Source organism: Stegodyphus dumicola, chromosome X1, assembly GCF_044657685.1.
Source record: "Stegodyphus dumicola isolate Sdum_Otavi_A_Nest chromosome X1, ASM4465768v1".
NCBI classification, from domain to species: domain Eukaryota; kingdom Metazoa; phylum Arthropoda; class Arachnida; order Araneae; family Eresidae; genus Stegodyphus; species Stegodyphus dumicola.
Window position 1 is genome coordinate 98386275 of NC_140780.1, and position 14277 is coordinate 98400551.

The 14277-nt window shown below is 36.6% G+C and overlaps 1 protein-coding gene across 2 annotated transcripts in view; it reads right to left on the reverse strand.

The window, feature by feature from the left end:
• LOC118181390 (cullin-4A-like) overlaps window positions 1–14277 on the reverse strand; it is a 201322-nt gene that overhangs the window by 52682 nt on the left and 134363 nt on the right. For both annotated transcript variants that reach the window (XM_085807730.1, XM_085807729.1), the window contains one exon: window positions 7153–7349. In XM_085807730.1, the coding sequence (XP_085663856.1) occupies window positions 7153–7349 (197 nt within the window). The remainder of the gene's footprint in view (window positions 1–7152; window positions 7350–14277) is intronic.

Consider the following 14277-nt stretch of genomic DNA (forward strand, 5'->3'; position numbering starts at 1 on the left):
AACAGTCCTCAGTAAAAGATTATTTGGAAATTTTATGTTGAAAATTTTTGTAATTCATTGAATATTGCAACAAAATGCATAAACCACATTTGGTGTTATCATTACTCATAACATGGCAAATTTTGAAATGGACCAATATATAATTTCATGTTTATCTTCAGAAATTTTGAATAAAAACTTTTTGTAGGCAGGCCTAGAAATACATTTTCTTCAAGACAAGTTTAACATTTTTATTGGTTATAGCTTAAATTTTGTTCGAAAAACTTGCGATTTTTACAAAACTTGGCAATTTGGCACAATTCAAGGTGTAGAACTAAAATACAGGGGGGAAAAACAGTGTATCATTTCAAGAAAAGTATGATTTTGTGTCAAAATACACATATTAGAGCAATGATATATACAGGGTGTTTCAAAACTTATCGCTCGATTTCGTGGGGTCAGGAAATCGATTTTCCATAGGAAAGTATATCAGCAAACATCATCTACATGGACAAGGAAATAGACAAAATGGAGAAGTAAAGTTAACACAAGGAAATACGAGGGCTATCCAGAAAGTAGATTACGTTTTGGAATAAAAAAATAAACAAAGTATAGGAAACAAATTTTATTATATACAGATGAAAGCCACACTCAAATACTACTTTTCTACATAGTCACCATACAAATTAAGGCATTTATCGTAGCGATGTACGAGCTTGGAAATTCCTTCGTCGAAAAATTCGGCCGCCTGCGCCTTCAACCACTTCGTTACCTCTTCTTGCCTTCAATCTTGCACAAAACTTGTGGTAACCAAGCTTTTCGCTGATGATTTCGTGCAACAAACTTCGCGAAATTTGTGGAAAACTCAAAGAAAGTTCCATTATTGTGAAATTTCGATTTTCACGGACTTTAGCATCGACTTTTTCGAGAAGTTCGGCGGTCACTATGCTGGGTCTCCCACTTCGATCTTCGTCGTGAACATTGGTTCGGCCATTTTGAAATCTTATGACCCACTGACGCACTCCACCTTCAGTGATAATGTTGTCCCCATACACTTCACGAAGCTGCCGATAGATTTCTATCGGTTTACAGTTTTTTGCAGTCAGAAACCTTATTACTGAGCGCACCTCGCAGCTCGCGGGATTTTCAATTAACGCAGACATTTCAAACCGTCACAGTATCTGAACGGAGCACAGCACGAACCTCTCACTAGCACGGCTAGATGCAGACTGAGCTGCGCAACGCTCTGACCCCAAGATGGCCGCGCTAGCCCCGCCCCTAGCGGATACAGACGGAAACGTAATCTACTTCCTGGATGGCCCTCGTAGTACAGTTAAGTGGGAACGACGTGACCTTTATTCCAACACATTAAAGGTTCACAGCAGGTGCTCAAAATTACTACCATTTACATGAACACAGGATTCACAGTGTCATTGCACTGAATGCCGAACATATTCAAAAACACCTGGCATATCGCAGACAATTCTTGTGGTGGCCACTATTCATGCAACAATGTCCATTTAGCTGTCAATGGGAGTCTCACACACAGGTTCTTTCATGGCTCCCCACGAAAAGGAAATTCATAGACGATAAATCAGGTGACCTGGGTGGCCAAGCAGTCGGTCCAACTCTGCCCATCCATCAAGCTTCGAATGTTCGATTCAGGTAATCATGCATATCAGTTGTGCTATGGGCTGGAGCCCTGTCATGCAGATACCACATATCTCTGTGAATATGCACAAGAACAGCGACCAGAAAAGTCGGTAACACAGACTCGAGAAAGACTAGGTATTTCTGGCTGTTCATTCGATGCAGTAGCAAGTAAGGTCATAACAAACAGTCACCAATGATTCCAGCCCACACATTTATGGCAAAACAATATTGAGCAGTGCGAGTTTTTGTTACCATGCGGGCTGTCACAAGTCCACACATGTGAATTGTGTGTACTGAACACACCTTCACCAGTGAACGAAGCTTCATCTGTAGAAAGGACAGAAGATGGAAAACTGGGATTCACGGTACCTTTCTGCATGAACCATTGTGTAAGTTTCACATGCTTCAGATAATCATCAGGATGCAGTAACTGCACACTTTACAGGTAAGGATGCACACGTTCCTTGTGCAGTATCCGCCACACTGCTAAGTGAGAGACCCCACGCTGCTGAGCAATAGCTTGTGTGCTGGTATTCACATTATCTTCGATGGACTGTAGGACATGTTCTGCAATGTTGACAGTCCACGATAGTAGTCTTCTCTCCATATCCTGCATGTTGCTGCGCAGTGAATGACACTTGCATAGAGATTGCACTGCACACGTGCAAACATTTGATGCTGCGAAATTTTTCTGCTGGGGTATTGGTCTTCGTAAACTTGTCTAACTCGGCACCTGCTTTCATCAGCTGCTCCATATGCGAGATGCATAAAGCAATTCATCTTATCACTAGTAAGTCAGCTCATTCACTGATGACAGCGGGTGTGTTTGGGCTAGCTGTACGCTGGTTGGGTACACACAGCGCCCTCATGCATATTTGCAGACATACTTTCCCATGTGAAATCAGTTCCCTGATGTCTTCCCTACCTCCCCACGAAATTTGAATGATAAATTTTGAAACGCCCTGTATACATCTAACACATAGCTTAAGTTGCACTTTTGAAACATGAAAAATGCTATATAAGTGTCATCAATCAGCCAAGTAGAAGAGAAGATACAGAACTGCCCCATTTTCTTTGAGTCATTATACACGATCCCATGTAGAATTTAATTCTTAAACTATGGCATTTTTCCAGTTATCTGCTTGGGGGGATTCACTGCCTTTTTATATGTCTCAGGTGAACAATATCTGCCACATTCACTTCATAATCAGCAGGGAGTTTTAGAATGTTTTTGGAACAAAAGTTGTAATGGTTATCTTCATTATTTCAGCTAGGAAGATTATTAGACAAAACACCATCTGCACAATCCGTGTTTTTCTCATTGAAAATAATATTTATTAACACTTTGATGGTTTTAGTGATTGATGATAAAGATGGTAATTCATAGATTCTTTTTCATACTCCAAAAATATGACCTTGTTTTTGGGTGTTAGTTCGTTTTGCAGGGTAAAAATATGACCTTGTTTTTGGGTGTTTGTTTGTTTTGCAGGGTATCAGGCATGTGCATGAAGGCTTCTGAATAAAAATTTTAAAGTGCTTAAATGAAGCAAATTTTCCAGTCCATAACTGATACAGATTAGAACCTCGAGCATGAGTTATGGGAGTTCTGTTCAAAATATAATTAGCTGCATTTACAGCTTCTGCCCATACATACAAAGGAAATTCTTTGAAATACATAATGGCTCAAGGCCTTTCCACAACTGTATGCATCTCTCTTTCAGATCTTCTATTTTACTGTGGAGTATAAGGAGCTGTTATTTCTAATTGAATACTTTTTTTTTTTTTACTTAGAAAAATCACTGAAATGCAGATTAGTGGATTTGGTTCCTTTGTCAACTTAAAGTGCTTTAACATGATGAGCAATTTATTTTTACATAGGTAGGAAAAATTATTGAACAATTGCAGAGCATCACATAGTGTTTAAGAAGACGGTGAGTCTTAAAATCACTGTAATCATCTTTCATTAGTATGAAATAATTCGTTCAGTGTACTGACTGTACAGACATATGACCATAAATGTCATTGTGTACTAATTCTGCTTGTTTAATAGCTTTATATTCAATGTAACTAAATAAAAATCTATGTTTCAAACCATACTGACAGCTTTCATAAAAAAAAAAAAATATCTTTGAGACGTCTAGCTTTTCAATTAATCTTTACCACTCAGTTCACAAACTTTCAAATTTCTTTGTCCTGTTCTTTCATACCTTATTTTTAGATTATTCATGTGAAAAATGTTTACTTTAGAACAAACTATAGGCTTAATAGTCTTTAGTTTCACTACAGCCTATAACAGGCCAAGGCTATCTCAAAAAGCTTCCTCCAACGGATATGATTAGTTGCTACAGTCGAATAACGATTGTTTTTAAAGTCTTGAGATCTCCTCCACACAGTCTATCCATCTTGTGTGATGTCTTCCTCTTTTCCTGGAACCCTCTGTACTTGCAAAGGTCACATTTTTAACAGGGTTCAAGCGATCACATCTGAAAATATGTCCAAGCCACCTGATACGATAAGACTTGATGCCTCGGAAAATATTGCGTTGTTTGTATCTTTTTTGTTGTCTATGTATAGTTTTAATAAGCATACAATAAAATTTGTTTGTAGAGCATAATGCTGGGCCAACTACCTCAACTTCACAGTTATATATAACAGCACGATCTCGTATTTTATTATCTTAATACCCTTTTACCCATAATAACAAGTTCTGACAGAAAGTTTTTCTTTAAATCTGAATCACAGAGAACACTTTATATTTTTCCTTGCTGTCATTTCCCATGAATAGGCTTTAACCTTTTTCCTTTAATAGGTAATTCTAATTGTAACCAAGACACATAGTTTCACTTCCATTTATCTCACTCAAGCTGTCAAAAGTAGCTGAGACTGTAGGTCGTATGAGCAGATGCACCTTCTAAAACCCACTGCTCATGATTTCTTTTCACATTTTCCTCTATTTTGCTGCTAAATGTACTATAATGTGTTATAATTCTTTCTGGAACACTAGTTCCTTTTCTATGTGGCTTGAATATACATTCTGGAGAGTAATGTACTTTCTTAAGACACACAAAGCATTTATGGCTTTATGTATACTTCTGGTATTTAAAAAGTTGTCCTCATTTTCTGAATATCAATATATTGCTTTTTCTGCCTAAATTTACTGCGATTAGAAGTGAAATACGTAGACTCATTTTTCTCAGATTGTGATAAAGAAGTTTCTTCTGCAGTCAGATTTGAGAAGTTTTGTTTACTATCATTGATGGATAAAAGTACTTTTCCGAAATTTTAATTACAGTTGCATCATTGATACCTTAAAAAAAATCCTTGATTTGATGAGCAATAGTTTCAACTTCTGCAATGTACTGCAAGACTATTTCATTACATTCCATTTCCAGCTGATGAAATTTGTCCAACAACATTTCGTTAAAGTCAGATTTCAATTTAAAGATAAAGCTAAATTTTTTATGCGTTTCATTTGATGAAAAACAGCTGTCCATAAGCATGACCTGTGAAAGTTCCATTGCAGACAAGAGTGTAAACATTGCAAATGTGTCATCTTTTTCGCATTTTACTATTGAAACATCATTTTCTCTCTCTAATTTAATTTCATTGATGACAGGAAATACTCCTTTTTTTGTCTTGAGAGCATTAGTAATTTGAAATTTCTATTGTGAATAATTTTGTTATTTAAATTTGTTTATAGAAGACACAATTACATCGGCCCAGGTAACTTTTGTTTTCTAAACATGTAAACGGTAGCCAAAAGGATACTCTTACATTTATACATCATTATTTTACACTGGATTGAAGCCCATAAAAAGTCAGCTTTATTACAGCTTCAAGTCAAGTCAAGTGATGTAATAAATAATTACAGGTGACACACATTAGAGAAACATATTATAGAACACAACTATGTCATACAAAAGTGTTGCCAAACAGTATAAGGTTATGTGAAAGGCTAAATAAAGTTTCAAATTATTATGCCAAATTAACATTTGGAAAATGCACAACAGACTTAAAAATTTAAAAGAAGACCATTTGGATGAGTCTTCAGTATCAAACTTCTTGGAAATGCATTCAAGTACACTGCTTGCCATTAAAATTGCAAAAACATGAAGGAAAACAAATACAAAAAAGATATTTGTTATACATAAACAGTATGGCATGAAGACAAAATGATTAAATATGTAAGCAGTTTAGGGGTTCACAGTGGTGAAATTAATAGAAACAGCTGCCACTCCTGGCAGCTAAAACGGCTCTTACCTAGTTAGGGATGGAGTCGAACTGGGCTTGGATGACAGAAACAGGCAACTCGTTTCATGCTGCTTCAAGTCTATGCCACACTTCATCAACCGTATTAGCTGGATAAGGGTGGTGGGCCACTCTTTCTGAAATCCATGACCAGATGTTTTCAATAGGTGATTGATCTGGAGACAGTGCAGGCCAGGGCAGGAAACATATACTCTGTGGATCGAGAAATGTCAGGGCACGACGTGCAATATGTGCTATTGCATTATCTTGTTAGAAGATTGTGTTTGGCAGGCTTTGAACAAAGGGCAGAACAACTGGACGCAAGATGTTGGAAATGTACCAATCTGCGTTCAAATTACCATCGATCCGAACTAGAGATGTGCATGTTGTGTACCCAACGGCTGCCCAAACCATCACTCCAGGTGCAGGATCCCTCTATATCGATATCAAATGCAAGCAGGCACTTGTTATTATTGGAGGTATGATATTTTGAGCAAAATTCCAACCATACAAAGTGCTTTCCGGATGAGAAATCCACTACATAAGTTTTCTTTTATGCAGTGCTTTAGATGCTGTTTCACCTTCATGCGCCGTCTAAATGGGCTAAAATACTAATCATTTGCATTCCCAACCTCTTCTTCCTTTCATGTAATTTTGAAGTTTGTCATATCATTTCTTCCTTGTGTTCAATTTTATTGGCCAGCAGTTTAATTTTGTCACAACAACTGCTTTCTATTCTACACTTCAATGAGACAGTGAATGTTTCACTGCCTTTCTCAGGGAGAATGGAAGTGGAGTTATGGTAACTGCATATTGCAATATGACCTAATTATAGTAAAACTAAGATCTTTTCCAGCGGGTTATTAAATGATTGACATGCTTACTATAATATTTTTAAGTAAAAATCTGGGAGTTAAATATTCTGTCCTTAAATATCCTTTCTCATTCAGTTCTTTTCTCACCCTTAATAATATTTATATTTCATTCTTAATTTTTAAAATATGACTATCAAAAATGATGAAACTTATTTTTAGGCATTTTTCTACTTTGTCTAGTATTCTCAGGTAAAATTAACAATGGTCTCAGTTATTGATTAAAAAAAAACATTTTGTAAAGTTATTTTGAACTATTAGTACCAGAATAATTACTAAATACATTTACAATTGTGAATGATTGTTTCATAGGGATCATCAATTAAATTAATTACAAAATACATAATTATGAACAATCATAATCTAAAATATTAAAGAAGTACATAAAATTTGTACTAACCTGTTTAAAGGCTAACATTAATTCTTTTGATAGTTCCATATCTTTAAACATTCCTTCCAATTTGCTTGTAAAAGCAGCACCACATTCCTGCTTTAGTTTTGATAACATTGATTTTTCAGCATCAACAGAAGCACTTTTACCCACTAACAGCCTTTTAGCTAAATCTTTTTTGTAAAATGCTTCAAAAACATCTTTTCCTTGAAAAAGAGAGAAGGGGAAAAGTATATTTTTAAATGAAAAAGCATTTTAAGTTCTACATTATGTAATGAATTATTTTAAGCTCATAAAATTAAAAAGGTGAGGCTTTTGCTTTTTAATATAAAAAGTGCTGGAAATACTTTCACAATATGACATGCTGCAAAGAAGACTAGCACAACAGCTGGAGAAACCAGCAGGGCAGCACCAGGCTGCAGAATACACAAGTAGAGGCACTAGGCAGCAGAATTATGGAGTGGCAGTAATTGTACCAAGCAGCAAACAGCCTAGGTTTGGAACTGTCTGGAAGTAATTTTTTTAAACATAATGTAACACATATAAAATCTTTTTCTGACTTAGTTTTTCTGATATCTTCATTCCATTGAATTAACACTATGTTACTACAAATATCAGATACCACAAATTATATAGCATCAATATTTTTTTAAAGCAGAACATCTAAAGATGATTAAAAAAATCTGAAAGTCTTCAGATTTTATATTACGCCCAAAGGGGTGTTTTATTTAACATTTTGTGTGTAACTTTTATTTAATATCACGTTCTTCACGCTTAAACCATAAAACTCAATTCAACAGCAATATTCTAGAATGATTTTAAAATGAGCATATCTTTAGAATTTCAAATACAGTCTTGCGCACTGAATATAAAAATGTTTTTTTTTTTTTTTTTTCCTGTACAGTGTTGTCATTGCTCGTTTTGAAATCGTTGAGTTTGTTAATCAAATATTTGTTAAAAGTTTACAAAATATGAAATCAATAATAAAACAAATTCCAAATTAGGGCTTCCCGATGCCTATATTCAGTGGAGGATTATGTTGTTGAAAATTTGATGGCTCTAGGTACCGTTGTCTTATCATAATACGAGAAACATACACACAATTATGTAGATTCTTCATTATTTAATTTCTTTAATATACATGGCGATAATATTTGGTAGTCACAATTTAAAAAGTGAAACGGACATTTAAAGTTTTCAGTGCAAAATCCCTTCTGGGGTAAAAGGGGTAAAAAGAAAAATTTATACAATACAAAGTTTGAAATTTGGACATTTAATAATGAAAAAGATCTTATTATCTGGACATCCCATAAAATGTTTTTTGAAAAATTTTTTAACAGATCACATTGTACTCGTAAGCTAGAACTAGTGTGCCATAATTTTTTTTCCTTCCCCATTAGCTGAATTATTTTTTGTGAAAAACCTCATTAATTATGATAATAATGAATCATCCTGCATGCTGCTTTGTCTTTAAATAACTGCCAGCTAGCTTAATCACATTTTGATTTTTGGCTTTCAAACATTTGTGTGTATCCAGGAGTAAGTGGCATCATTTTTCTAGTTTACCTAGCCCAGTTTACTATAAGTGGATCCAATGTTCATTTGAAATGGAATGCTGTATATAGTGTTTCTGTTTGTTAGGAATAGCAAGGAAGAAGCTAAAGAACTAGGTTTGGGTTAAATTATAGTTTAACTAACAAAATACAGAGCACTTTTCCTTAACCCTTTGATGGTCAACGAGCTCAGCTCGGATTCCAATTACGCACTGCAGGGGATATATATGAACTCAGCTCACATTACAAATTTACAAGTGACAAAAATCATGCTATCTGGAAAGAAAGAATTGCTTAATCTTGTTATCTCCGAAGAATTAATGATCTGATCCAGCTTTTTATATTATTAACTGTCATCAGTTTTGGCAAAGATAACATCTGCATTTTACTTTCTCCTACGAGGGTTGGAACTTTAATAGCGGCAACTATTTATTTACAAGGAATACAAAAGTGATTCATGTCACCATGTTTTACAGTCCTTCAATATAGTTGCCAGCATTGTGTACAACCCGTTTCCAACGATGTGGAAGTCAAAGAATACCTGTAGCAGCGCCTGTTTTGTTGATAGTTTGAATGGATCGGTCTACTGCCGCAAGAATCTCAGGAACAGTTTGGAAGCGAGTGCCACGAAGTGGTTCCTTCATCTTAGGAATTAAGTCATAGTCACAAGGGTTTAGATCTGGAGAGTATGGTGGATGGTAAAGCACTTCCCAGCCCCATCGCTTGAGAAAATCAGTCACAGCCCGCGCTGCATGCAGCCGAGCATTGTCATGCAAAATGAGAGGAGCGTTCTGCAGAAAGTATCGCCGTTTTTTTCTCAAAGCCGGTCGGAGATTGTGCTCCAAAAATGAACATTAATACTGCACAGTGATGGTCTGCTGTGGGGGAACGGTATGCGTAAGGATGACACCATCACATTCGTACACGAGAATCACCATAGCTTTCACACTGCTGGGGTTCTGACGAAATTTCGAACATCGTGGTGACCCGTGATGACGCCATTCGTTTGATTGGCGTTTCAGTTCTGGCTGGTACGATCGGGCCCAAGTCTCATTCAGCGTAATGGTATGGCGTAAAAAAGCATCTCCTTCGTGCTCCAGGTGGGTTTGGGCAGCATCGTATCGTAGCCATTTCTGCATTTCCGTCAATTGATGTGGAACCCATCGTGAAGCAATTTTTCTCATGGACAGGCGTTCCTTCAGAATGTGCAGCACAGTTGTATGCGCTAATCCTGTTTGTCCGGCCAGCTGACGAATCGTTTGGCGGTGATCACTCTCCATTAGTGTGGCAACAGCTTGCACGTCTGCATCGCTGACACTCGGACGACCTGGCCGCAGCATGTCTGCATGTTTTGGTGTCCTTCATTGAATGCTTTCACCCATCTTGCTATGGTTCTGTAAGGCAATGCAGATTCCCCGCAAGCCTCTTAAAGCCCTGGATGACACTGTTGTACTGTACGACCTCAGGCACATTAAATTTTTCTCCAACATCGTTGTTCTTGTTTTGAAAACATCCTGACAACACTTACTTTAGACCGCGAGCTAATACAAGGATCCGTTCTTCACGTCACTCCGCATGCGCGTGACATAGGCAGGACGAGTCTTTTTGCTGAGAGGTAAGGTAGGTATGTAGTTCACAAGTGGTATACGCGATATTCTTTGGTTTTGTTGCGTAGCATTTTTTCAGCTGTGTTGCCACTATTAAAGTTCCAACCCTCGTACAAACTTTATATCTGTCAATCAACCAATGAAATTAATGCATATATTACAGCAGTGCTTTTGAAATTGGTGCAGAAATAAGGCTGTCTGATAATTTTTGAAATTGTGTTGAGCATTGCAAGGTCATGAAAGGACAGGTCTGTTGATACTTTTAAAAATGCTTGCATTGGCCGACGTCTACAATGCCTATTCTTGAAAGACAGTTGCATCGTTCTTACAAGCGACAGAAAGGAACATTTTGCCTTGAAATATTAATGTTTTATTTATATGCGGCACCAATCACACTGGTTGCTGAAAATGCTGGAGCTACGCCTGTTTATGGTCAGCTACCATATTTAAAGACAGTGATGATTATGAATATGCTATATTTATACGGGACATCAATTGTACTAATTGCATAGTGTGTCAGAAATGCTGGATACAGCCTCTTTATAGACAAGCTACCATACTGCATGACTTGGTGATGATGACAGCAACAAATTTGAAGACTTTTGGATAATATCATGAGTGAAATGTGAAACTTTTTTATGTGTGTGTTGTGACTTCTCTCATTTGTCTGACAGTAACGTCAGAACATGCCCATGAAATATTGGGTCATATAAAAAGTCTCCGCACTTTTTTGCCACTAGATGGTGTCAATGCCTACATATCCAGCAACACTCACTTGATTGTCTCAAACGAGCATGTGCTTAAAAGGTGATATTTACCTTCCACTGTTTGTGAAGATAGTTTTATAATTTGTTACTCGTGTAAAAAGTTATATGAATTTGAAAACGAGTGAAATGTATGAAGAAATAAATACACTATGTGTTGCTTTTTTACTATAAAAAACGTAAAAATGCAGCAAAAACATGCCAAAAAATTTGTGAAGTGTACGATGAGATGTGCCACTATCCCAGTTGGGTGGCGAAATTCTTTAATTAATGGAACATGTGAAGAAATGTCAAATGACGATTATATAACTGAAATCCTTCACTGCTATAATAGCACTCCAGTCATCAATCAACAGAGGGCAATATCTGTAATAAGCCGAAATGGCAGAAAACATCACCATTTGGACTTCGAATGACATTTTAATTTCATGAGGCTGTTATTCAAACTCAATCTTTGTGCAGCACACCAATTATTTTTAAAAAATGGAACATCTGCTTGTTCATCTCTTGGCAAAACCCAAATTATAAAAATCTATTTTAGGAAAAAAATTAGAAGAGCATGGGTGTGTCAAAAAAGAAGTCGAACTGGTGACAGCTGGAGCTGAGGAATTATGCCAAATCAAAAAAGCACCATGTCACTTTGACAAAAAAAAAGTTTTCTGATTAATGGAATGTGTGAGGATTATATAGCTGAAATCTTCATTGCAAAGATAATGTCCAAGTTATTAATTATTTAATGAATGGTAACACCTGTAGTATGGTTTTGAATACAGAAGTTTTTTGATATTTCCATTACAGGACTTGACCAATGATATTTTTACAGAAGGTGTTTAAACACTTTTAGAATGACTTCAAGGCCATTTAATTCATGTTTAAAGTGTAATGAGTATTGTTTTAAATGTGTGATCTGATAACTTTTCTAAATTATAAGTCTGCATTATGATTTCCATGACAGAGAACATTTCGTAAAATTTTCGTGAGTATTTATTTTTGTTCCTTTTGTACTACTTTCCAGAGTCCATCAATTGTGGTTGGTTTTTGCTTAGAAAGAGCTCTTTTAAAGAGATCAAAGTCACTATGGTCCATATGTGAAGCATCAGGAAATTTCACAGGAATACCTTGAAAAGATACATATGCAGTACCTGTGCGATGGACACACAAAGATGAGAAATTTATGTGTGTGGTTCTCCACAAGTCACAGTGTTCACGCTGTTACGAGATGTGAGACAGCAAGCTCTGATACTGCAGAAGCAGTAAGTTGTCTAGAAAGCTTGGCCATCCTCTTTCCCCTTTATGCCACTAAGAGTCCCCTCATCCCGCAGAACTAGGCATAGGGCTTCAACCTCTGCCCTGGAACCTTGGAGAGAGGGATGTGCTGCTTATGCAACACTGATCGTTGTCTATGATTTGCTAGATGCCAGTTGCTCAGGCTGCCCGTTGCAGAGGGACATGACCCAGCAAACCTGGGGCACTACCCCTGGGATACTAGAGCCATCTGCTCTAGGATGTGACCTTTGCAAGGCCTCCAGAACCACTAGGTTCGTAATTTGTATACCTCCTTGGCTGAGACTGCCTAGGTACAAATACTAGCCAGCTCTGCAGACGTCTACGTCAACCCCCGGGGAGGTTCTTCAGTTAAGTGACAACTAACAATTGACAGTGTTTTGCAACATTTGAACTCTCGCCCCACTGTATTGCGAACAAAATTCTTTCACGGGCTGCACTAACTGATTTTTTGTCTTTCGCCATATCATCAAATGCAACGTTTAACAGTGTTGTCAGAAAGCAATACTTGGGAAAGCTTTTGTTTACTTTTTAGTCCAAGAACAATGCCAGCTTCTTTCAACAGTCAAGGTTTGAAGAGCGCTTCTCAGATAATATGACTTTTCCTGGCCTTTGCAATGACTAAAGATAACTCATACAGAGTTTTGAGAGCTTTTTCAGATGACTGAGCAAAGTATACAATATTACTAAATTTTGGAAATTTCAAATTTCCACCTTTGGCTTGTCTTTTAATGTATCCTGTTTTGTTGATAAATGTTTCTCCATACGAAAAGCTCTCATAGCATCACTATTCAATACTTCGTAACAAATAACACATTGTGACTCGTTTACACCATTCTTTTGTATAGGAACAAAACTGTAATATAATCATCATTGTGTTTGTGATTTTTTTCAAACTCACAAAGAAGAAAAAAATAACAAATTGATACTTCATTTTCGCATTAGAAGCACAGGCTACTTGCATCCAGAACTCAAACAATGCCGACCTCTTGACAAACATGACCTTCAACACCAGCTCAACTACTATTTCACGCATGTTCAAAAAGATATCAAGGGAATATCTACTTTGACAATTATTTGCCAGTTTGGATGGGCAAAAAAATATTAAGGTTGGATAGATACCCTCTAAAGTAAACCTGGAGTTTATTTTTTCCCTCTGCAGTCTAACGCAGTCACTCCTATTTTGGTAAAGCTTTTGTTATTTAACATACACGTTTCGCCCAACTAAGATACAAGCAGAGTTTGGTGAGATGATGTGGGTGGTGCAGTAGGCATAAGTGGAAGTACTGCTTGCCTGGTCCATGCCCCCTTTAGATGTTGTCCTAGCTTCCTTGGGGGAGTGCACCCACTTTGAAAATCAATGTGCTAGAGGGACACAAATTTACAGTGGTTACCAATCACAAAGCTGTAATATTCGCTTCCAAACAAAAGCTTGAAAAAATGGTCCTCACATCAAAATCGCCAACTAGACTATTATGCAGTTCAGAACTGATATCCAGTACATAAAAGGAACCGTTAATGTTGTTGCCAATGCATTATTTTACATTCACGATACTTAAAATTATTGATTCTATTAATTATGAAGAAATTGCTCAGGCACACACACACACACACAAAAAAAAAAAAAAAAGACTGATGATGAATAATGAGGTAAAAGAAATATTAAATACTAACAATTTTAAAAAAAAAAGCTAAGCTTCTAGATTTAGAAATACTTATTAGATCAAAATTTAATTGTGATCTATCTATTGGAATAGAAAGACCATATATTCTCAAGGCATTCCAAAAACTGTGCTTTAATTGCATTTATGCAGCCATTCGAATGACGTCAAAATTAGTTCACAGCTGATATGTGTGGCCAAATATCAATAAAAATGTCACAAACTGGGCAAGACAGTGTTTTCTGTACCAAAAACCTAAAATACG